The sequence below is a fragment of the Poecilia formosa genome, unplaced genomic scaffold, assembly GCF_000485575.1.
Source record: "Poecilia formosa unplaced genomic scaffold, Poecilia_formosa-5.1.2 Scaffold701, whole genome shotgun sequence".
In the NCBI taxonomy this organism is placed as follows: Eukaryota; Metazoa; Chordata; class Actinopteri; order Cyprinodontiformes; family Poeciliidae; genus Poecilia; species Poecilia formosa.
In genome coordinates this window covers 47441-72767 of record NW_006800640.1, presented here as the reverse complement: position 1 = coordinate 72767, position 25327 = coordinate 47441, and the positions used below count along the sequence as shown (strand labels likewise).

Here is a 25327-nt window from a genome sequence, read left to right as displayed (position 1 = left end):
AGAAGCCTTTGTATCGGACCTGAGTGAAGCTGGAACTCCACCTTCATAAAGTTGAATGAAATTTGTGTCTAATGTTTGTGCTGCTAAGATTTTTAAGATAACTGTTCCAGAGGTCATCGAAGGTCAACCTGCCCCCCGATATTTACAAAATATGGTGTCAATCAACTGTGCTACATTTGTGTAGCAAAGAATTTCATTTGTGCTATTATAATTAAAATAAATTTTAAAAAAAGTTTCCGGATATCAAAGGTCGATCATCTCCCCCAACATTTACAAAATCAAACAAAATGTGATGCTAAACTCTACGGTTGTGCAGCAAAACATATTGTTTGTGCCACCGTTTCCAGATGTTATAAACGGTCACCTAATTCCCCCACATTTTGTTTTTGCCGTTATAATTTTTAAGGTTCAAAACGAAAAGTTGCCAGAAGTCAAAAAGGTCAACCAGCCCCCACCCCAATAGTTGCAAATAAAAAAATTAATCTGGTACCGATCAACTGCTGTTCGTGCAGCGAAAATTTACGTATGTGCTGCCATCATTTCAAATATATTGTTTCCAGAGGTCAAAGGTCAGCCAGCTCCCCCAACATTTACAAAATCAAACAAAATATGGCATAAGATTTTGCTGCAGTTGTGCAGCAGTTTTCATTACAATTTTTAAAACAAAATTAAAAAAAAGTAGTTCCCAGAGGTCAAAGGTCAACCTGACCTCCTCTCTCCCACATTAAGTAAAAACAATTGATCGACACTTAATTTGCTTGATCAGATTTAAATGTGGAGTATCTGATATGACCTTTGAAACAAGTTAATATCTCTGAAATAATAGCAGCACAAGCGAAAACATTTTTTGCTGCACAAACCAAGTTTCCGTTCAATTTGACGAATGTGGGAGGCCGACTTCACTCAGGTTTTGTTTTTATCAGCCGTTTTTACGTGTTCTCCCATTTCTTCCACTCTTCACCGAATGCATCCGCGCATTTCGTCTGCACGCCGTGCGGCCCGCCTCAAACTCCTCTCTCGTTTTTTTACGCCCGCCGTCTCCCGAGGCGCACGAGAGATATCCGAAGCATGAAGAGGAGCGTCTGGAGAAACTGACACTTTTTTTTTTTATGTTGCGATATTTATTTATACTAAATACGTCACTGCTGTTTGTATCTTAGAGTCATGAGATGAAGAGGTTGCAGGAAGTCTGCGACCCGGTTGGTGTGAATAATCTGTGATGTTGTTGGTCGTTTAAGCTAGAAAAAGAAAGATCAGACTTCCTGTCAGTAGTATCGGTGTACAAGTTTTTGCCATGTAAATACATACAAGTACACTAAGCAAGCATTCTGGTTTTAGTAACTTACTATGATAATGTGAATATGTGTAGTATTTGTACTTGTACTGTTCCACTCCCCCTCCTCAAACTGACTAAAGTTAAAAACCCTCCCAGAGTTAGTTACATGTTGAGAGAAGGTGTGTCTTAACGTGTATGAAAACAAAAGGTTTCTATTTAAGGCGGTTCTTTTGTAACTACAGGATCAGTGCTTGCTGTACCCACTTTTCTTTTCTATGTTCAAGCCCTCACAGTGACATGACGGAGGTCTATGAGTGGACTTTGTATCTTTTTTATATGTCATATCATATTTATATAGCTCTATAGTGGCAATTTCATGTCATTTTATTTCCCATGCTTGTGGTCTGCTTGCTGAAATGCCATACACTTCTGTGCTGTTTGGAAATAAATGTGGAAAATATCTAAAATGTGCAAAAGTTTAACTGAGGCCTTATTTAAAGTGGGTTTTATGCACAGGAATATTTTCAGCAAATACACATTTTCGGTTACATGGAAATTAAGAAGCTAATTATACGGTTCTGCATTTTCTTTGGAAATCAGATCTGGAAATTACTTCACATCTAAGTTGAAAGAGTTCTTGTTCCAAGGCAGAAAACTGAAAACAAATTTTTTGTGGGTCACAAGAATTATATCTTGATTAGTTCACATCTTTCTTGGCTGGCCAGAGCGACGCTGCGTCATTCAGTAATAAATCTGAATGAACAAAGATCATGTGGAGTTCCTCAACGCTCGATTCTTGGCGCACTTTCTCCGTTATCTCAATGCTCGAATCGGAAAGTAACATCAAACTTCCTGAACTACTTCAGATCGACACCGTCTGTGTTCCCAGATCCCATCTAGATCTCATATCCTTGTTCTGATTCAGTTTTTGAATTTTATTAAAGTTCAGAACTAAACTGTTTCTGAACAGACTCTTGGGTTACTCAGAAATAGCAAATTAAATTTATGATCATCATTAAATAGCTGTAAAGGTTCTTCCAAGGAATTCTAAGGCTGATAGCTTGTTTTGTCTGATAACAGACTTCCTCAATCAGATCCTTAAGTATGTCAGCTTTAGTCTTTGATAAAGGACAATTTGACAGCTATGCAGACTTTCCAACGCTTGGTTCCACTCCCTTCAGCTCCAGAGACTTTGCCTCGGTGGTTTCTTGACATGAAGGCTGATCCTCCGGAGAGAGGGATGCATGGTGGACTTCAACCAGCATCTCATAGATCAGAGTTCCTACCAAACCGCCGATGCAGGGAGCGACTAACGGGACCCACCACCAACCACGTCCAGCCCTATAACATAAACATTAGGTAAGAATGAGGGATAACATTTGGGAGGACGTAATGACAACAACAACAAAAAATAACCTGAAAACGTCATCTCCCCAGCCAGCAATGTAAGTGAAGAAGCGAGGTCCAAAATCTCTGGCCGGGTTCAGGGCGTATCCGCTGTTTGATCCCATGGAAACGCCGATAACCAGGACCGTGGCTCCGGCCAGGAGGGGCTGAAGATAATCGGGAATGGAGGTGTTCCTCTGGTCCCCTACAGCCAGGATGCACAGCAGCAGAGCAGCGGTGCCTATCACCTGCGAGACATCCAGTGGGTTAAACTTAAATAATGCTTTCATGCGTTTGCCCAATGTCGGTTTTGCAAGACAGGTCGGTTCAAGGATGTTTGTCGATTAATTTTTTTTATTAGATTACAATTTGTTCCGATCGATAAACTAATAATAACGTCTCCTTAAACCGTCTTTCCATGTTGTAATTCGCCCGCCATCCAGCAGTGGGCGCCGCTGGTTATAAACAGAGCCGTTGATACAAAAACAAACATGGCGGCTTTTCCAGAGAAGAAAAGCCTCTCTTTTGAAATATTAACACCCGATACGGTCGTTATCACTTTAATAATGCTAATTTAACCTAGCTATGTGAAAAATGACGTTAACTTAACCAAGAATTACTAATGTGGTACAAAGGTGAGGATATGACGACAGAAAAGCGGAGGGCAGCCATTATTTGCATCTTCTTGGATGTCTGAAATGTAAAAGAAATATACATTTTACATTCTCCCATGTATGGAAACCTAAGGCCCAACCTGTATTTTAGCTTAAGTAAGGGAACGTTACAGGTCATTGCTTTGACAGTTCACGGCTGTGTTGCTGAAGTTAAATATGAATTTCTCATGTCTTCCAGATAAAACAGTAACTATATCTGACCTGGTCCAAGAAGCCTCCCCCCAAACTGAGGTATTCAGCTGGGTAAGTGCTGAATATTCCTGCTGTAGCCGTCTGACCCGTCACCGTCAGCTGACCCCCGCTGTAACTCAGGATGGCGTCTGCAAACATTTTATTCAAACTCAATAAAATGGACTTAAAATTTGAAAGGTTTTTATGGCAACAGTAGGGTTGGACGTAAAAATGTCAACGTTATATTTTATATACCAAAGTCGATCTCCAATTTTAATAACATTTTTCTCACTTTTTTTTATTTTAAAGAAATTACAAGTGACAGCAGAAAATATTTTCAACAATTGGCTTTTATTTCAATCATCTCTAATGTGAATTGACCTGAAATCAAATTTCAAATAATTAGAAGCTGTAAAACACACTTGTCAAACAAACTGGTAATTCTTGGGCGCGCTGACGTCACATATGGGAACCAAAGAAGTGAATTGTTGGGGGCGGGGAGGAAAGAAGAAAAAAATCCAGATTCACATTGTAATGATATGAAAATTTATTTTTAAAAGATTTCCATGAATGAATGTAGAAACTCAGAGCAACAGAACCTGTTTTTAATAATAACTCAAAGTTTATTAATTATTTTCATAAAGTCCGTAATAGTACGGAGGACTAATAGTGCCTGTACATGGTGCCAGCGATTTAATGTTTTGCATGTGGACTCACCGTAGTACTGCAGACCAACTGTGGCTGCACCCAGAAAGGCTCCAAATATTTGGAAGAAGGTATAGAAAGGGAGTTTCATCCATGGATGTCTGCCCAAAACGCACAAACTCAGCGTAACCGCAGGATTCAGGTGAGCCCCTTTGAAAATAAACAATCTGATTTACCAAAAGCACATTCTGCATCTGTCAGACTGAACAGGTTTCAGCTAATTTTGTCAGAATTTTTCAAGGGTAAAATAAATGGTATTTTAAAGTGTATTCTTTGTTATACAAATCCTGTAGGCAGGATAACTTGAGTATTCATATTGTATTTTGATTTTTAAGTAGTAACTAGTTACTTTTACTCAGTTACATTTACTTGAGTAACTTTTTGGAAAAACTTTAAGAGTACTTTTTACTTTTACTTGAGTATCTTTCTTATGAAGTATCACTACTTTTACTTGAGTAGTATTTCTGGATACTCTACTCACTGGGAGTAACTTCACTGAATGATGAACAAAAATGTTTTACAGGCTCCTGCAGCTTTTGTTAAAGTTTTACAGTGAAAGAAATGGATTTGGAAAAATGTTTCTTCTTTTAGTAATTATGTTATTTGTATAAATTGGTTTCATTTTGACCTATAAAATAGCAAAATTTCCACATAACTTCATGTTTTGTTCTGTCTGATGATGTAATGTTTTGATCTGTTACTCATTACTTGAGTAACTTTTATACCAAATACTTTTTCACCCTTGAGTAATTCTTTGGACGGCTAGTTTTCACTTTTACTTGAGTAAAAATATGTTGAAGTAGAGCTACTCTGACTTGAGTACATTTTTTGGGTTCTCTGGCCTCCTCTGCATCTTCCAGTCGGATAAATTAAATTCCAGCAAACTGTTATCTCTGCAATAAACATCTGGTTGGGAACCACGCCCTTACATAAAGCAGAAGAAATCAAAGTATCTTACCTGAGACTCCACGGGACACAAAGACCCCGAACGTCACCCCCAAAGCAAAGCCAAGGTTGATCGAAAGATACTGGCCATTTTTTTCTTGAGACGTCGTCACCTGTGCGACGGTGCCGCATCCAAACAACTGCAAACACACAGAGACTTTTCTGAGCACTGCAGGAGGAGTCAAAAATGTCCATGAATGAGCTGAGCAGAGAGTAGAAACGAGTTTCTATTTTAAGCTGGTGGGTAAAAACATTAAGATCGGACACATGCACTCGTTTTTATAGACTTCACTTCTGATTAACCTGCTTTATGGTCTGTGCTGTAAATGTTCATTGCTCTGGAAGGAGAGAGACTAATTAGGGGTAAAACAACATTAACATTAACACACCTCGTCTCTCAAACTGTCTCCATTTTGTTTGTTTCTAAAAAAAAAAAAAAAAAAAAAGAAGGGGCAAAGTTAAACTTTTCTGCAACACGAAGCAGTTTAGCGTCTCTCATTCATGAATTTTACTCACAATCAGGATGTAAACTCCGAGGCATTCGGCCAGGCATTCCCTGACCAGAGAGTTTCTGATCCGGCACCTCCTCAGCAGCCTCTCCATCCTGCAGACGCCCTCTGACCCCAGGTGAGCTCTCTGAGACGCTGCGGCGGTCAGGTGTGTGTGTGATCTGCACAGCTCTGCTGCTTCTGCCTCACTGAGCACAGTTTGCCCTCTGATGCTGGACTTCAGGGCTTGCGTCATAGACTTTATTGCAAGGCTGAGGCGTTTTTTTTTTGTTTTTTTTCCCAGCAGAGGAGAGAAGATTATTCTACGTGACATTCTGAGAGCAGAATCAAAGCAGGAGGAAGGATTTACTGGATCTGAGCTACAGCTGATAGAAAAGAGCTGATTTCAGCTCCTTTCTGATTGGTTATTTCCACACTGATTCAATTTCTTCCCCTTTTTTATGAAAAGAAAAAAAGTATTGATATTACTGTTAAGACATTTTATAAGGTGTTGGGCAGTAACTGAAACACTGTAATTCTACCTAAATACATTAAGTTAAAAATATTCATTTATTTTGCTTGGTCATTTTTAACCGCAAGAACAGAATCAGAACAGAAGAAACTCTCCTATTTATTTGTCTAAAATATTTATCCAAGCAATTCCAGATGTAGACAAACTTATAAAATTAAAAAACAAAAAATTAATTTAAAGATCCACTTTCCCAGATTTGAAAGTTTAATAAAGTTCAACACTCGTTATTGGGAAACTCGTCTCCAAACTTCCAGATGTTTAAATATCAAACAATTAAATAAAATACAAACTAAAGTTTAAATTCTTCCTTAAGATTTTGTATTTCAAATGTTTTTATTCCAGACTGCATCACTTTATGAAAAAAAGAGGAAGAGTTTAATGCTGGTGAAATAAAAACGCAAATATCAAAGTCGTGTAAATATATTACGTCTTTATTTGATTCTTTTTCACATTTCTTCCACTCACTCTGCCTTTTTTACAAAAATAAAACATTTAACTGGACTGTTTGTTCTTGATGCGACTAGTTTTAATTTCCTGTTTGTATCAAACACACGTTCTCCCTTTAGAAACCAAACAGAGGACGATACTTTAGTTTATTTCTTATTTAAATCCTCCGAAGAACCGAGAGAATAACGAGTCGTCGTCCCGCAGATCTGAGAAACGATTCGAATCTCCTGGAGAAACAAAAAACAGAGCTGCTGTTTATTTATTCATTTAGTTCAGTAAACCCAGCCTGGAGCACAGCTGACCTGGGAGAACCGGTCCGGTCTGGCGGTCCGGTCCATCCAGCCGCTCCGGACCTCCTGAGCGGGTCACCGTGGTCTTCTGGTTGCCGTGTCCGTCTCTGACCGTTCGCCGCTCCTCCACAGTCTGACACGCAGCGAGAGGAAAGCAGGAGAATATTTACACCCATCCTCTGGTTTTATTCCATTTTTAAAACTATGTTTTATTGCTTGATGTAGTATTTTTCTTTCTAACACAACGGTTGGAAAGAAAATTTGACTTGAACATAAAACATAAAGTCAACTTTTAAATAAGTATAAGAATTCATTTTAACAATCTAGTTTCATTTCACTCCATATGAAAACGATTAAAAGTTTATTGTTATTTATTGAATCTGTAAAATTGAATTTCAAGTTAATTTTTAATTTTTTGAAAATTTCTTATTAGCTGATTTGTTGCTTTTTGAAGTTTTTCAGCTGTCAGAGGATTTATTTAAATTATTATTTCTGCAGGTCAGGTAATAATCAGGCCTGTGGGATTGAGTTCAGCTTTCTAAAATCAAACAGCTTTAATCCCAGTTAATTCATGACTTAACAGATAATTTAAGAGCCAGGTGGGTTTGGATATTTTTTTTCCTTTAATGAATGAAATCATAATTTGAAAGCTGCTTTTTGTACTTACCTTAATCTTTGTCTAATATTAAAACGTGTTTGATGTTCTAAAACATTTACGACTCATGGAAAAAACAAAACTACGTAAAATCCGCGAGCAGAAACACTTTTTTGCAGCATAGATAATCCCAAATCCCATTCTTCTCTCCAAACTCAAATTAGCACAGTGGGATATTTAGGTGATTTTTAAGCATAAATATAAAAGTTTGCAATGAATTTCATGTAATTCTTCAAATTTGTGGAGCTTTAAAGATGCAGGTTGTGAAAAACTTTGGAAGGAAAAAAAGATTTTGAAAATGCAAAAATAAATAAAGTCTGGAAATAGAAACATTTTTCCGTATATATTCTGATCTGGACGATGCTCAATTTAAATGATTCATTTCTAAAATGATGTTAGAATCGTGAGAAAAGAACATTATTACAATTAAATAACTAAACAAATAAGTGTAAATTATATACACTTATAGAAGCATATAAGTGTATACACTACTAATATTGAAATTATTTTCTATATTAATAGAAAATGTGAATAAGTACGCACACTTTTTAAAAAAATAAATCTATATTTTGATGGAAGAACGTTTAGAAAGAGCTCACCCCGTCGGGTTTCACCACCTTGGTGACGACGACGGACTGGAAGAAAGACCGGCTCTGTGGTTCGCTCGGGTTCTGACCGACAGGAGGGGTCAGAATCTGATCCAAGCCGCCTGACGACACGGCAGAGTCCAGATCTGGACGGAAAAATTGACAAAAAAAATCAAACAAAAAAAAAAACCCGATACAATCCAAGTCAAAGACATTGCCTACCTCTGTCTTCTTTAGCCTCTGGACCTGGAGTTCTCTGCGGTGCCTCGCCCCAGAAATCATTGAACTGTTTGGAGACAATAAGAAAATCTCAGAGACTTGTTGAATGTGAGCTGAAAAAGCAGTGAAGTCTGTCATGCACCTTAGAGAAAGGGCTCCAGCCATTAAAAGGCGGCGACTCAAACGAAGGTCGGCGATCTGGGTGCAGCCGGCGGACGTCGCCGTCGGGTGATTTGAGCATAAAGTCTCTGAGAGGATTCCCACTGCTCTCTGATCTGCCCTGAGGTGGAGACGGAGGCAGGATCCTGGGAACACCTGAAACATAAAACAAAGAAAATACATTTTTCATTGGGAGGCTCTGAGGCAGAGCAGGAATCCGTCTGCTGGAGACGTTTCCCAGCCAGACATCACAACCCAGAGCCCAGATAACGGACATGTTGCCTCCGTTTCCGCACCAAAGTGTCCCGACTCCGGATGTCCCTCCCAGCGGCCCAGCTGGGAGAAGATCTCCTCCATCTCCCTGAGGACGTGGCCGAACACGGCCGGCTCCTGGAACCTCATCCCGTCTGGACCCAAGCTGAAGCCAAACCTCCAGGCTCTGTCCAACGGGTCCTGCTGGTCCCTTCTGAATCCATCGTAGTAGAATCCTTCTTCCTCATCATCCTCGTCGTCATCATCATGAGTCATTGCGTCAAAGAAGGGGTCCCTAGAAAAACAAAGAGATTAATGTTCCTGCAGCTGCTATGTCCTTCTATTATGCTACTGAGCAACAAGTTCATGCTATTCGTTAGGGTGGAGATCAAGCACTTCTTAATTTGAACTAAGTACCCATAAATAAACATCAACCTAAAGTTCACTTACAAATATACCACTACAATATTTTACAACAGCAACAAGTCCACAAAACAGGCATGTTTGTTTATTATGATTTGACCTTCTCAATTTACATCATTTGTTTTGTTTCTATTAATGGTTTCTACATTTTACATTGCAACTATCCTACAGAGGGGTTGTTGTTATTAATAGAAAGCAAAGCAGAAAAAACTGCTGAAGTGTTGATATCTGCATGATTTTCCTTTTGAATGGATTTCGTCTCTCCTGGCAGCAGTCACTTGTGCATCAGTTTTTCCTACCACTAAATTTTCCAGCATTATCTTGGCATATAGCAATCTGTAAAGAGCCTGTAAAGAGCTTTTGTGTCTCACCCTGCCTGTCATTAGTTCAGTGGCTGAACTAATGAATGCATATAATAAACAAAATTTACCTATTCAAAATTTATTTTGTTTTGTACTGATTCAAGAAATTTTCTGAAAAAATTCAGATTTATTGAAATGTACTGCAGAATATTGACAATTACTAAAAAAAATTCTGGCTCAGATGGGGCTTATGTTTCTGATTTAAAATATTTTAACCACTTTTCTGATCAAAAGCCACTGCCAGCTGCTCACTGGGGACTGTTAACCCCTAAAGGTCAGAACCTAGAACCGCCCCTGGCACCGACTGATTAGGAGTGACCTCAACAGATCATGGATCTTGACGCTAAAATGAGCAGCAGCTCAGTTAGATGATGGACCCCTGTTGTTTTCCTGGCAGAAATAAAACCACTAATCTTGTCCTAGACGGAGCTGGCTCGTTACCTAACAGCGGCTAACTTCTACCTTCTGATTTAGTTTTAAAAAACAAAACGACAAACTGACCTTCTTCCTCGGAAGTGTCCTCCCGGGACCCCGAAGAACCCGCGGAATAAATCAAAAACACTCATTTACTCACAGCTCAAGATAAGTCGTTAAATCATAACTAGAAATGCGAACTACGAGCGAAAAGAGGTGTCAGCGATGCTACAAATGTCAACAGAGACGTAAAGCGCTCTGGAATGTTCCGCACGCATGACGCAATGTGTCGCAAAGAGACCGTTACCGTAAAGACGGTAAAAACACGCGCACTAATTTACTAAAACGAGTTCAAATAACCTACTAATCAGGATAATTACTCCAGCAGTAATAATGTGACTGAAATATATACTGGCAGAGCCACTAATTATTCCAGTGAAACACTCTTTAGGTATAAATGAGTTGGAATTTGTAGATAAAAAAATGCATTCAGATTAATTTACGGCGCCCGTATTTCCCTGAAAAGAAAGGTATTAAAATGGCTAACATATTTATAAAGTATTTGAAGATTTTCTGGCTAACATTGAAACATTAAATATTTTCATTGTGAAAAACGCACCTTTAAGACAATATTTTCCAGGACCGTATTTCCCACAGCAAAACACTTCCAAAAAAAGACGTTTATCAAATGGGAAATAAAATAATTCTGATTTTTTTGACCAAACTATTCTCAAACAGATGCAGATATCTTAAAATTGTTCCTACTGTTGGCGTCTCTGGTTTGAGCTATATTTGTTTTAAAGTTTCAAGTGTAGCTGTTAATACAAAAGCCAATTAATATTTACCTCTTGCTTTTCAGCAGGATTGAAAATAAACATTAAAAACACCTTCAATCTTGACTTTTGGAAGTGATCGATTTTCTTATCACATCAAAATAAGTTTATCAATTTAGAAAAGAGGAAAATCTTAAGATCGAAATTTGTTTTTAGGAGATCTTGTCATCTCTTCATACCAAGATGTGAATTTGGTCAAATAAAAAAAAAAAATAATGAATTCTCCATGGTTGACAGACGCGGTCTGACGTCACTAGGGTCACATGATCGCGCAGGTCATAGCTGCAAGTTAACATGGCTGACCGACTCAGCCAATAACATGTATTCTTTCAAAGATGAAAAACGTAAACAGACAAATTAAACGACCAGATTAAATAATATTTTCTAAAGACTAATTGAATGTTTCCAGTCCATTTAGGTAGGTCTGAAGGAAACAGATTGATCAGTTTTGGTCAATTAGACCAATCAATAAAGTCTGAAAATACAAATATTCGACCATTTAGCTAGATATGAAAAGTACTTAAATTCTGTACTTCTCCAGAGTGGGAAAGATCCATGACTTTCTAATTTATTGACACCGACTTGGATAAAAGTTTAAAAAACTTCAGCTGCTAGAAGAAAAGTTACATTCACACACCACAAAAATCTGTTTATTAAAAGACATTAACATCCAAAATGATGAAAATGTCTTTGTTTATTTACTTAATATTTATATATTTTTACAAAATAAAAAAAATGGAACAAAAAAAAGCTAACAAGTCCGCGAGAATTTGAGAAAAACAAAAAAGAAAGCCATTGACAAACAAGGACTACAGTACTTGTGTTTTTCTTTATATATGTACAAGACAATTTTATCCATTTAAATCTTTTGTTTTAAAATGCACAGTACAAAAAGAAGAAGAAGAAGAAAAAAAACACTGACAAAAAGAAAAGCCATAGCACAACTCTGTCCATCAGTACTCAATGGTGCAGGGTTCCTTACAACGTCAGGAGGGGGCAGGTGGTGAAGCGGGGAGGGGGCAGGTGGTGAAGCAGAGAGGAGGCTGTGGAGGGCGGGGGCCTTGGGAAAACTAAATAAAACACTTAAAAAAAAAAACAAAGCGGCTTGGGTTCAAGTCTTGGGAAAAATTATTCAACATTTTTCAAAAGAAGATGGACCTCACGCAGCGTCGTTTTAAACTCATGGGAACGGTAACTGTACAAGCGTTGGATAATGAAAAACTCCTGTGCTAGGCAAAAAAACGAAGCACAGTACACAAACACGGGCCCCCGTGTGTACAAACATGCACGCAGTCACATGACAAACACACCTTCCTCACAGTCCAAGCCAGTGAGCTCACTTATATGTCTTTATATATAATAATATATCTATATTTGGTAAAAAATAAACTTCACAACTCTACCAATTAAGAGAATTGTTTCTTCAAACTTAAGAGAAAAAAAAAACAAGAAGGAGGAGGGAAAAAAAAACATTCAACAGCAATTTTTTTTAATTTTTTTTTTAGATATTTTGTGTTGGAAGATTAAATAGGAGGTGAGTTGAGGGTGATAAATAGAAAACCAGCCTGCCTGCCCCTCCCAACGGCCTTCAGATTTTACTTCGTTCAGCTAAGAAAAAAGGTGGGAAATAAAAGTAAAATACAGGAAAAGCTCATTCTTTTAGAAAACAGTTCTATGTTACATGTAAGTTAAAGAAACAAACAAAAAGGGGTGGAGAGCAGGATGAGGGGGGGATTATCATGATACAAATTCCCAACACTCAACGTTTCACCTCCTAATTTTTATAACCATTTTCAGCTCCGACTTTTAGGCCCCTCCTGGCACAGCGCCTCCCTCTGGCTGCAGTCGGGACTGCAGGGAGCGGCTGAGCCAAGAGAAGGGAGGGAAACCTCTGCAGGAGGAAGAGGGAGCTTCACATGTGGACACGGTTTCGCAGGAGTGATGAGCCGTAACCCCGCCTCAGGAGGAGGCGGAGGTCCCGTCGGCGGATGTTAGTTCCCACCCCAGTTGTAGCTGTTGTACGCCGACTTGTTTATCTGAGATTTCTGCTGAATGGAGGCGTTTTGGCTGCGCTGTCCGGTGCCGCTCTGCCAAGAGATAACTGATCGTCAACAGGGTTCAGATAATAAGGGCAATGAGGATTCAAACAACTTTCAATTATTCTCATTTTATTGGGATTTTTAACTGGTGCAGTGTTGCCAGATTGGGATGCTTTTGAACACGTTTAGCTGGGAAAAACCAGAACAACTTTGGTGCGTTTTTAGAAAGATTTCAGAGGAAAATTCTTGAAAATAGTTTTATTTGCATCTCAATAAAATGCAGTGTTATTGCACTTATCTTTTTAGTTAATTTATTTTAAAATCTGTCGACTGATATTGCAGGATATTGAAAAACAGAAATCCCAGGGAAAAAAACTCAAGTCTCATTGTGTTCAAGTCCCAATGGGTTCTGGTTCTGGTCGTCAGAATACAATAAACAGAAAAAATATAGAACCACCAAAAATGTTGTCTGAATACTGTGGATGACGTATGAGGCAAGATATAAGATATTTTTTATAAGATACAAAAAATGTGTTTGTGCCTTTTCATTAGCTTTAAAAACCTGGACTCAATTATAAATAACGCTTTAAAAAATTTGGGCTTTTAATCAAATGTTAGATTACACTTTATTCAAACTGTGCAGTTTGAATATCCAGCACTTTCCAAACCTCTAAATCACCAAAATTAAATTTAAGAATTTCAAGCCCCGGTATGAACAGTATTAGTGTATAAATCCTAATGGTCCATTTTTTAAACTGTGTACGTAAACATCTGATTTTGTAGTTTTTCTGCCTGGTCGTCTTTAGTGCTGCCGTGTCCTTGAATATGCTGAGTATCTAACCTGGCCGTCTTGCTGCAGGTGGTGGTGCAGAATCTGAGAGTGGGGCTGTTGGTGCGGGGTCAGGATGTGCATGAAGGGGGCCGGAGCGTAGCCAGCGGCTGCCGGGGGGTTGATGGGCCCGCCGGTCCCCAGCGCCGAGGGGAGGCTGAAAGAAGCTGCTGGCGTCCCGGCATGGAAACCCTGCTTCTCAAACGACTGCAGGAAGAAGAAACCAAAAATCAGGAAAAAAAATTTAAAAAAATCAAGGCACTGCTGCTGGACTGCAGAGATATTGGTCATAACCTGCAGCTACCTGTGTCTTTGTGTAAACAGATCCTGAAATATCCGGCACTCCTGTGTTGCTTGATGTCACAGAAACTCCTGCAGAAAAAAAAGAGACATTACAAACTTTATCCAGAACAGAGTGAGATCGTCTCCCATCAAAATAAACGACAACATGGTCCTTTACACATCTAAACAACAAGAAGGCAGTGGGATTAAAATGAAAATTATATTAAATGGTGACAAATCCTCAGCATCTACATCTATGTTCTTGTCCATAGATGATTTCAGCAGATTTGCCTTTTCTGAGAGACAAAATAAGGAGGAACAGAAGTAAAGAGATTATGTTGTTGTGAAAAATCCTGTGATGTTTTTGCAGCCATGTTTGCTCCAACTAGACATTAGAAAACCGCTCACATCAACACTAAACGGGGTCAAAACACAAAAAGGAGTGAACCGTCTTCAGGCCAGAAGCTCGTTGAGGTTAAAATGTGTCTGCCTTCAGTTCCGCATGTTAGATAAAGAATAAAAATAAAATAAAAAACCTAGTTGTTCCTGTGAATGCAACCTCTGGAGATCAATAAGTGTCTAAAAACAGCAACTAAAGGCTTTAACGTTATTTGAAAATTCCAGTTCAAGAGGAGAAAAAAAAAAACATTTTTATTGAAAAAAGAATAGTTATTTATTGTGTGTAAAGCTTAAGCAGAGTAGCTATCAGCAGTCACCATCTTACCTGCAGTAGATTTGAAAAGCACTCAGTTTAAATAATTATGAAGAAGCTTTCATGCAGTAGGAAAGACATTATTAGAAAACATGAACACTTTGAAAATGATAAATACTGTAAAAATATTTTGGTAGTAAAGCAAAAATACTTTAAAATCAGATTTAAAGAAACTTATTTTGGCATAGGCTGGTCCAATTGTCATACAATTTATTGCATGACAATTTAGAATTAAAGGGCTATTTTGTTGAGAGAGGTCAAATAGTCCATTTTATTTAAGGCTTTGGTTTTTAGTGGTCAATTTTCTTTTTTTTAATATCTTCCAGTTCCAGTGTCAAATTTTGGTTGCAAAATTAAAGTTTATTAGTTTTTGAGAAGAAGAAGAAAAAGAAGAAGATGAATTATTATCCATTATCAATATACCACTTAAAAATGATTTCAAAACAATAATATTAACATTTATCAAAATCATTTGTGGGGCAGTTTACCACCCAGCAAAATTTGGCTTAAGCGTGATTTTGCATGACAATTGTTGGGAGTTTTAAAATGCAACAATTGCACGTTTATAAACATGCAGTGACATTTTAGTAATAAACAGACTTACAGGTCTCAATGCTCAATTTAAATTTTTAAAGTTTACGTCACTCGATTACAAAAGTTGCAACAGATTGAGCCGTTTGTGGATCGATTTTAAAGTTTATTCGGCAGCTGGAGCCGACAGCATCGTCATAGCAACGAGGAGGAGGACTGACTGAAACGTCAGCAGGGAAGGCTGCTTGGATGTGAAGTCAGAGACAGAGGTGGTGGGACTGTGATGTGCTTCAATGACAAAGACTTCTTTATTGAGTTCATAATTATAATTTTCAGCCATTGTTTACATCCAGATTCACTGCATCTGGGTTTTACTGGTACAGAATTATGCTGCATGTCTCAGAATACAATAATGTTCAGTTTATCAACATTGTTTTAACATCTTTTAAGTTGGAAAGAAAAATAAATACTTTCAACTTTGCCTGCAGTGGAAAAAGTTTGGACACAACTGGATTAAACTGAAACAAAGTTAAACAATGAATCTTAGCAGTTCAAGTTCAGGTCCATCACACCAGGCTTTCTGCATGCAATGGGTCACAGTAGATGCTCAGTAAAAAAACAAAAAGCCATGAGAAAACCCTCCTTAAACGCCGCGATTGGTCAAAACGGCCGCAAAGACGAAGCATCCTCACATTCAAATCCACCAGACTCGGCCCAACAAATCCAAGAACCACCGAGTTTTAAATCCAACCAGCAGGAGCTCAAAAGCTCGGACATGAAGTCACTCTTCACCATTGACAGGAACAGGAAGCATCGAGTCGTTCTGATGCCCTCTGAGCAGCGATGATGAGGATGAAGAGCAAGCGAAATGGAAAAGGGGACGGCACCGACCAGAGAAACTCATAATCAGCTGGGACTGTTTCAGCTCGTCGTATTTTAACTTCCAACGACGGAGCTGATGATGAGTTTCCCTGTGCAGAATTCAGGAAACGGGGGGGAAAAAATAAAAGGTAAAATAAGCTGGTAAAAGAGGCACAACTGAAGGCAAATGTGGTGTGATGTTTGTCCGACAGGCAAAGCTCTCCAGCAATGAGGCAAAAAATGAACAAGAGCGAAAGAAAACAGACGAGGGGAGGAGAGGGATGGCTGGTGACACGAGGAGGAAGACTGAAGGAACAGTTTTTGTTTTGTTGTTCTTTGCTTTAATTCGGCGTATGGCGTCACTCACCGACTCCAGGCCCGGTGACAGAGCTGGCTGGCTTGTTTTGTGCAGAAGCGGCAGCGGCCACGGCAGTGCCGTATCCGCCCTTACAGAAATCCCCACTCCCTGAAGCCTGGCCCACATCCTCATAGCCTGCAACAGTCAGACACACAGCCGCAGCCCACAGCGTTAGACACACCAGGCAGGGGGGCGGGGCGGGGCGGACCTGCGCCACACAGCATTTGCAAATAACTTCCAGGACTGGGATCGTTAACTAGACGACAGGCTTCGCCAAAACGGTTTAATGCAGACGGTGCTCTGAAGAGTCTGGAGACCAACTCCAAAAACAAAGTCTTACCAAGTATTTTTACTTTAGTTTCTACTGCAAATGAGGCCGAAACAATTAACTCACTACTGAAGGTAATCTAGAAATCAAGTAACTGTTAACTGGAGTAAAGGGATTCAAAAAAGGCCATTTGCTGAAAACAACATTCAGTTCTGGACAAACTTAAGACCCGACTGCAGTGAAAACCTGCTGGTTATTCCACCAAATAATGATTTCTGAACTCTTCCTGAGTTAAAACATTAGTATTGTTGTTTCTAAATTAATATTTCTGGTTTTCTTTGCATTATTTGAGATTTGAAAGCACTGCTTCTTTTTGTTATTTTGACCATTTCTCATTTTCTGCTAATAAATACAAAATTTTTGCTTGGAATTTCAGAGACATGTTGTCAGTAGTTCATAGAATAAAAGAACAATGTTCACTTTACTCAAACATAAACCTATAAAAAGTAAAATAGAGAAACTGATCATTTAAAGAGGTCTCTTTATGTTTTTCCAGAGCTGTATTCAGAGCAGTAATTAATCCAAACCTGTTCGATGCATTAAGGCTGCACTGATTGATGTTTTCTGGACAATCTTTTAAAAAACCCTGACCTGCTGATTCAGATTTTGGCCGATACCAATTTTTTTTGCCTGAAATTTTGCTCAGTATAGCAAGAAAATTGATGAATTGGCAAAAGTGGGGTGAATATTGTTAACTATAAACGTGCAGACATGACCTGGACTTGATGGCAAAGGTGATTTTTAGATCTATAGTAGATCAGATCAGGGGATAAGTTCAGCTTCACATGTACAAAACAGTCGATCTCCCATAATTAAGAAAATCGGCATTGATAAATCAGCTGGTCGATAAATCGGTGCAGCTGTACAATGTATGTGCATTTTGCATTTAAGATTAAAAACACTTTGGTCTGTAAATATATTTTAGCCAAAACTCAAGTTGTATAACTTTAGCTTCACCAGGTTGGAATGCTATTGCATTTAGGCAGTAAAATGTTTATTTTCTTACTTTAAAAAAAAAAAAAAAGGAAATTAATGTCTTTATTTGCACCTTTAAATGCGTTTCTGATACTGCATAAAAAATGCTTCTTAAGTGGCCAAAAGAAAAATCTGTATCCGATTAACTGCCAAAGTAATCAGCAAATTAATCAATTAATAAAATAAACGTTATTTCAAACTTACTAAGATATTTTCAGTAAGACAAAACTAAGTTATTAGTAACTTTCTTAGCAAGAAATATAAGCTTGTTTTAAGTAAATAATTACTTTGTTTTGATGAAAAATTATCAGTTTGATTAATTTATGGAAAATGTCTCGTTATAAGTAAAAAATAATCATCCAGTGGAACTAGTGATTTTTTTTTTTATCTTAAAAACAAGCTCCCATATTGTGCTGAAAAGTTACTTGTATGTTAATTTTGACTTATTTCAAGTGTACTAAGATATTTTCACTAAAAACTAGACAAAAATACTTGGTAAGATTTTGTGTTTTTGCACCTGAGAGCCTGTCTGAACGGCCCAAATCAACGCCAGCATCATTTGCAAATACTGTTTGACTCAAGTCTTGGGGAAGGAGGTGAGGGAAGTGAGGGGCAGGCAGGGTGTGTGTAGGAAGGGGGTTGAGAGTGGGTGTGAGTGGGGTAATGGCAGAAAGCAGCAGATGGTGCAGCTTAGAACAAATGGGTGATGCGCATGTGGTGGATGCAGTGTGGAAGAAGATAAAACTACAAAAACACTTCAGTGCTGGGGAGGAGAATGGACATGAACGTGTAACTCCTGAAAACCACGAGGAAAACAAGCTGGAGAGAAACAAAAGAGCTAAAAAGGAAGTATGGGGAAAAAAAAAATGGCAGTTTCACTTGTAGTTGTGTGCAAGAGATGTGATCAATGGCAAAGCCCGAAGAAAGACTCCAACTTGTAAAATGAGCAGAGCAAGCCATGGAAACAGCAGGAAACCAGTAACCTAACCCCTCTATCTGCTGCTGGTGCATTCACTTCCACTTCCAACATGGTGGAAATTAGACCTTCATGTCATAACAGAGGTTTACATTTCTGGCAAAATCCTCGAGCATAAACATGAGTCGCTCAAATTTAGAAAAACTTAAAAAAAAAAAAAGGAACGTCTCCAGCAACGACGACCGTCTTCACAAACATGAGGAAATAAAACTTCTGCGCACACACACACACACACACACACACACACACAATGTTTACACTTGCAGATGCAGCCGAGTTCGGATGACATGTGGATCCCACACCGACGGGGGATAAAAATCGAAGAGCGGACTGTGAGAACAGTCATGGAGGTTTACAGAGTGGGATCCTCACCAGTGCTGTATCCATGGGAACCGTAGCCACTCGCTTGCTGGAAGGGCGTGGCGGATGCATTCACGCCGACATTCACGCCGTGTTGTTTCGAAGAGGTGGGAGCCACCTGAGCAAAAACCGAAGCGAGTTAGGATGAAATACGAAAAACAATCCGACAGAGCTGCGATTCTAGTCTTCATTTAGAAATTATTTGGATAAATATTCAAACTTTTCATGTTTGCAAGAACCATTTTGCTCTTAGTCCAGCTAAATAAAACTTTAGGACTGCAAATATTACATAATCTTCAGGAAAAAAAAAATTATGCATATCTGCTATAGAAAATGTTTTCTCATGCGTAAAGAACTTTTATTTTATTTTTAGAATTGCAACTGGATGAATCCAGTTATCCATGTTAACATTTGTGGAAAATGTTATAAAAAAAAATCCCTTAAAGTTTATATATTTGTACCAAATGTCTGTATGTTGTGAGCTCTTGCAATTGAAGTCAAAATCCTTGTTTGGAAACAGTTTTAGCTCAAACAGGTAATTCTGAAAAAAAAAAAAAGCTAAGAATTTCCAACCCAATGGTAAAAAAAAGACTGCAATTAATCCATCAAAAAAATCTGAAAAACTGCTCAACCTGCATGTTATCATGTCTTTATTTAAATACATAACATTGCACCTTTATTACTTTTTGCCAAAGTGGATGTAAACGCACATCGTAATCGGATTAATTAATTTTCTGCCCATATATAGACAATACCGTCACATTATTTAATCCAAATACATTTCAATCCAATCAAGGGATTTTGCATGTTTTAACACAACCAGTCAGAAGAAAGCATCAACATCAAAAACCTAAAAACGCAGGATTGCAACACAGGTACACAGATCTTCATTTCTGGAAACATGATCTGTGAACCGTTTGTGTAAATTAATGCTGGTAAAACAGAAACACTTTTAAGAACGGGGCTGGCAGCATCATGCTGCAGGAGGAACTGGTGCACTTCGTAAAGTAGAAGTTAACACGAGGAAAGAGAACAACAAGTAGGAATGTTGAAGGAGGAAGCAAAAGCTCGGGTGCAGGTTGGTCTTACAAACTGTAGCTGCGTTTCCAATTACAAATGTGAGCAAAACTTTGTCAAGGTGACGTTGAAAAAGCATAATTAAAAATAAGAAATGCCGTTTGAAAAAATAAAAATAAAAAAAAATACACACATGAATAAGTTTTGTTTACGTGGAAAAAAACCATGATCTTCCTACCACTTCCTGTCGTCTTTGTCATTTTCGCCAGTAGCAACATCCTGTTGAATTTATGACTAGTGTGATGCAAAAGAAGTGTTTCACTTGCAATTTTGTGAAATAGACTAATTTCAATACAGTCCCCAAGAAATAAAATAAAATTTATCACACATGGGCAAAAACTATTTTTTTTCCCTAAATTTATGCGTTTCCATTAAATGAGTTTAATTTCTTAATTCCAATTTTATGACCAATGGAAATGGAGCTCATGACTCCAAGCTTACAGCCAAAGTTTTTACAAAGTGGCTTAAGGACAACAAAGTCAAAGTTCTGCAGAATTTGACAAGTTTTACAACATTCTCTAAATACAAGGAACCAAAATATCTTGTTTTATCCCGAAGGTTTTCTTTCAGTCTTATTCTAAAAGATCAAAAACGATCATATTAGGACTTTCTCCTGCATCACGTCCTCAGCTGTCCTCGTTATGAATGTCAGTCAGTTTCTCATTTCTGCGCTCTGATAGGTCGATCAGCAGCCCTGAGATGATGTGAAGTTTCTCACCGGAAACATAGCAGGTCCGTACTGGAAGGTGTTGGGCAGGCCCGGCATGCCAGTGTAATACGGGAGGCTTGTGTAGCTGTAGCCGGGCGGCAGCCCCGGGTTGAGGAAGGGCTGCTGCGTGGTGTGGTGCGTCTGGGTCTGATTCTGTTGCGTCTGAGCTAATGTGGTGGCCGGAGCCGGGGACGATGCATCGCCTCGACCGAACTTCGACAAGTCGCCTGAAAACGGGACAAGAAGAAAAGATGAGCTCTGTGGAAATCAATCAATATCCAGGACCAGAAAAACATGGGGAGAAAAAGCTCCTTTCGCAAATTATTATCCCAAAAATAAAACTGAGAAAACATTACAGATGTTCAAACTGTTTATCATTAATCATGATGAATTTCTTATGACAATAATTCAATTCTAATGATGTTTAAAACTGTCAGGATTTTTATTTTTTACTATTTTCTCCACTGTTTGTTCAATGAAAGCATCAATAAATTTCAAAATATGATTAAAACCAGTTACTATGTGCAGCTTAATGATATAAATCACATTTCTCTATGTGACTGGTGTCTTAAAGAAGCAGATTATAAACAGAAGCGTTTTTCAAGAGCAGTGTTTGTGTTTCTGGGGATATAACTGCTGTGACATACAGAAGCAGACTTAAAAATAAGTGATAAATACTTTTTATCGTCACCTTCATCTTTATCACAATAGTGCAACAAAATATAGTTATAAAATATCATGTCCATATCGCCTACGCCTACTTCAGACTCATTTCTCAGGCACAGCAGAGCAAATCAGGAACCTAATCTGTCTGAAGATAAAAACATTTCCACCAGCTTTGTTTCTTTTTCTTTTATTCTTATGGTGAAGAATTTACTGGTTTTATTAATGGCTACAAAATAAAAGTACTTGTGCAACAGTTTTGAATCTGATGCAGCCACAAACACAGTTTGGAGGCAGGTTATATGAATTGAAGTGCAAAAAAAAAAGAAAAAAAAAAAAGGCAACACGATGAGAATAAAATGTTGGTTTAGCATCAGAATATGATAAGCTAGAAGTGGAGCCTCCTGCACAATGAACAAGAATCAAACAAGAGGTTTCTGAATGGCAAACCAACAACAAAACACTTGTGCTTTCCAGCAGCCATTGTACAATGAGGGAAAAACCAGCTGAGTAAACGTGCTGAAGTTCTGCTGGGTTCAGGGCTTGGCTGAGGTCCCCATTTAATCTGGAGGTTTTTGAAACAGCTCATTTTCTAGACACCAAAAAAAAAAAAAAACATTAACTTATTGCCAAAAAATGGCTGGAAGATGTTTTTAGCACTTAAGTTGTTTTTTTTAGAAGCAATATAAACCCAAATAAAGTACAAAAACATGCAAAAATTTGAATTTTGCATCATAACTTCTCAACTCGGTTCTTCGAAGTGGACTCACCAGAGTACGGGTTGCTTGTCAGACTGCCCTCTCTGCCTGTCAGCGCCGTTGTTGGAGTGGCAAATGGAATGCTATAATAATCCTAGAAAAAAAAAAAGAAATGTTAATAACCCAAAAGATAAGCTACCAGCACGGCGGTGTGTGGGATTGAGCTGATTTTTCAGCAGCTAAGTGCTGCTCTGGAGGAGAAACTCACCAATGGTATTCTTGTTTGCAGCATTTGTAGGTCATCGTAGCCATACACCTGAGGCTGAGATGAAGTGAGAAAGTGTCAGAAAACTGTTGCAGGAATGTGAAGAGCTAACATAAAAGTTCAGATAAAATTATTTTGAGACTCACCGGGTAGGCATGCAGTAGTCCTGGAGCCATGATGTAAGGGTTGGGCAGTAGAGGGGGCACACCAGGTGGCAGGTTTGGAGGCGCTTTCCCTGCACACACAAAACAATTTAAATAAGGGAATAAATACAACTAAACTAACACCGTTATTAAAAGAAAAACAATTTCCTGATTGTTTACACTGTATGGTTGCAACTAAAGATCATATTAGTAAGTCAGGATTTGTTTTTAAAAAATGGCACATTCTGCAGATTTTTCATGCAACCATTTAAGATTTTTCACCCATTAGAAATGAGAGAATGCAAATACACAATTTAATTCCTTTTTTAAAATGACAAACCATTTAACTGCCTAAAATGGCAATGAAAGTATTCTTTTACTGAAAATGGCTGCAAACAGATGCAAAATTATACAGCTATACATCTCTGAAAGACAGAAGTGGAGCCTCCTGCACAACCAACAAAAAGAAAAAAAAACAGCACGTGGTTCCTGAATGGCAAGTCAACAACAAAACTATTTTCCAGCAGCCATTGTGCAGCGCATGTAAATGTGCTGGAGCTCCACTTGGGGTTGCTAGGTAATGGCACAGTGACTTAATCGGCAGGTTTTTGAAACGGCTCATTTTCCAGACACAAAGAAAAACTGATCTTATTGGGTATCATGTTTCTTTTTTACCACTTGGGTTGTTTTTAGAAGCAGTCGAGACCCAAATGCAAATGTGCATTTTGCATAATCGGTTTAAAGAGTCGGATGATAAATGCAGTGTGTATTTCTGACTTGTCACCTGACCTGAGGAAGCTGCAGAGCTGCGTGTGGAAGAAGTGGCCGAAGAGGGAACGGTCGAGGACGTTGTAGAGACCGAGAGGGAGGCGGGGGCCACCGTCGGCGCGCCCATGGAGGCAGCGTTGAGGCCCATGGCCAGACTGCTGACGGGTCCTTGGCCCGAGGGAGTTGAGACGGTGGCAGGGCCCACTGAGGAGCCCTGAGGGGCTCCGAGCGACGCCTGCGCTGCAGCCATGGAGGAGGAGGAAGGGGGAACCGATGAAGACGGCACGGCTGAGACAGAGGAGGAGAAGGACGAGTGCAAGCTCAAGTCGGCGTCTACGTTGGGGTGCTGCTGAGAGAGAAGGAGGATATACTTGAGACTGATGAGATTACACATCCATTAGCGCGAATCTGCATCTAATGCGTTCATCTGCAGCCACAGGAAGCACTGAAAAAGCTGTTAGCAACTTTGAACCGCAGCACGAAACGGAGCAAGAGACGCACTTCGACAATTAATGGCTCTTACTGCAAGAAAATCGAGCCGAGACGAGCGTTTAAAGAGCTCACCAGTAAGCTTGAGTTTGACGTTCGCACTGAAGACGGAGCCAGACTGTTCTGTTGCGATGGATGAGAGCTGTGGAGATAAAAACCGGCTGGTTCAGACAATCCGTCGGTTCTCACAACGGCCTGGATGCACATTTGAACTTCAGCTCACTTGTTGTGCTGAGGAGGGGGAATGGAGCTTGGTGGGAGATCTTCGTTGTGCCCGAGCGCGCCGAGGTTCGACTGGCTGGTGGTCAACAAGGAGGCGGGGCCAGAGCCGCCGTCTGCCAGAGCCACCATGCTGGAGACGGATGAAGGCGTGACTGAATCAGAACCCGGCTTCACTGACACCGCAGGGCCTGGAGTGGGGCAGAAATGAAAGGATTTGCTTTAAGATGCTCACACTGTGAAGATAATTTCACCTGATCGGGGTTTCGTCTTATAGCCATGAAGTGAAAATTTAGAATCTAAGAAAAATATAACTTTCCACTAATGTTTCTCTGACCTATGTGAACAGAGTTAAGTACTGAAATTCCTGATTTGAAGCCAAACCTAAACATTTTTAATTTGATCGAAAAAAAAATTAAACAAATGAACATATTCGACTTGATTTCCACGAAAAACGTATAAGAAATGTTTATTTACTGCCTCATATTATATATTTTATAGTTTTGCAACAAAAGTAAATAGAATAGGCTACTAATCAACAAATGTAAATATTTAAGATGTAGAATAGAAAACAAGACTTAAAGATATTTTACATAAATGACTCATTCAAGAGCTTTAGAAGTCAATCAGAAATCCTGCTGCTACTTTTCAGAATAAGAGAAAAACAAACTTACCTTCAGTCTGACTAGTTTGTATTGAACTGAAGCCATTCTGAAAAAATAAAAATTATGAAAATGAGATCATTGGTTTGGTCAGAAATTATGCATTAAGAAAATTCGAAAAAGTATTCTAATCTAAAATGTTACGTTTTTATGAGCTGCAAGTAGAAAATCATCAAACTGAAATGTTTGAAAATATCAGTCTGTGTGTAGCTAATCTGTGCTTCACTGAATTTAGTTAATGAAATAAGCATATTTTTAAACAATATTCTAATCTCATCAATGCTAAAAATGAAAATGTAAGCATTTTTACAAAACAGTACCAATTTAAAATAAAAGTTGCACACAATCAAAGGAAATAAAAAATAAATAAAATGAGAACGACATCAAACTGGATAAAAATCTTGAAAATTTAAGGTAAAATTAAGAGCTGCAGCAGCTTCACCTTGGGCTGCAGGTCCTTTTGAGGAGAGGATGAGACCGAGGGGGGATAGCGGCGCGTTTGAGGCGCTCTCTGATCGTACATTTCCATCTGGCCGGCGTTCGACAGAGCGGGAGTCGATTCGCT

The 25327-nt window shown here is 38.8% G+C and overlaps 3 protein-coding genes across 7 annotated transcripts in view; all 3 read right to left on the bottom strand.

Moving 5' to 3' along the window:
• Positions 1-648: 648 nt before the first annotated feature.
• On the bottom strand, positions 649-6177 carry aqp10b (aquaporin 10b). The gene is made up of 6 exons (XM_007542503.2): positions 5674-6177; positions 5171-5297; positions 4225-4362; positions 3538-3656; positions 2693-2910; positions 649-2617 (listed from the first exon to the last, which is right to left on the bottom strand). Exons 1-6 carry the CDS (start codon positions 5977-5979, stop codon positions 2419-2421), a joined length of 1107 nt encoding a protein of 368 aa, XP_007542565.2. The 5' UTR covers positions 5980-6177; the 3' UTR covers positions 649-2418.
• Positions 6178-6588: 411 nt separating this feature from the next.
• On the bottom strand, positions 6589-10261 carry hax1 (HCLS1 associated protein X-1). Its single transcript, XM_007542501.2, has 7 exons — positions 10073-10261; positions 8831-9081; positions 8518-8690; positions 8379-8442; positions 8169-8302; positions 6927-7047; positions 6589-6851 (listed from the first exon to the last, which is right to left on the bottom strand). The coding sequence occupies exons 1-7, from the start codon at positions 10135-10137 to the stop codon at positions 6778-6780; spliced, it is 882 nt and encodes a 293-aa protein (XP_007542563.1). The 5' UTR covers positions 10138-10261; the 3' UTR covers positions 6589-6777.
• Positions 10262-12299: 2038 nt separating this feature from the next.
• ubap2l (ubiquitin associated protein 2-like) overlaps positions 12300-25327 on the bottom strand; it is a 30989-nt gene continuing 17961 nt past the window's right edge. For 2 of the 5 annotated variants that reach the window (XM_007542496.2, XM_007542497.2), the window contains exons 16-29: positions 25205-25325; positions 24775-24811; positions 24105-24291; positions 23957-24023; positions 23414-23741; positions 22628-22716; positions 22485-22538; positions 22289-22370; positions 20865-21082; positions 19082-19187; positions 16440-16565; positions 13991-14058; positions 13699-13893; positions 12300-12905 (exon numbers count right to left, since the gene is read on the bottom strand). In XM_007542496.2, the coding sequence (XP_007542558.1) occupies positions 12810-12905; positions 13699-13893; positions 13991-14058; positions 16440-16565; positions 19082-19187; positions 20865-21082; positions 22289-22370; positions 22485-22538; positions 22628-22716; positions 23414-23741; positions 23957-24023; positions 24105-24291; positions 24775-24811; positions 25205-25325 (1774 nt within the window). In that variant the 3' untranslated portion in view covers positions 12300-12809. The remainder of the gene's footprint in view (positions 12906-13698; positions 13894-13990; positions 14059-16439; positions 16566-19081; positions 19188-20864; positions 21083-22288; positions 22371-22484; positions 22539-22627; positions 22717-23413; positions 23742-23956; positions 24024-24104; positions 24292-24774; positions 24812-25204; positions 25326-25327) is intronic. The other 3 variants (XM_007542498.2, XM_007542499.2, XM_007542500.2) reach the window with 3 other exon arrangements.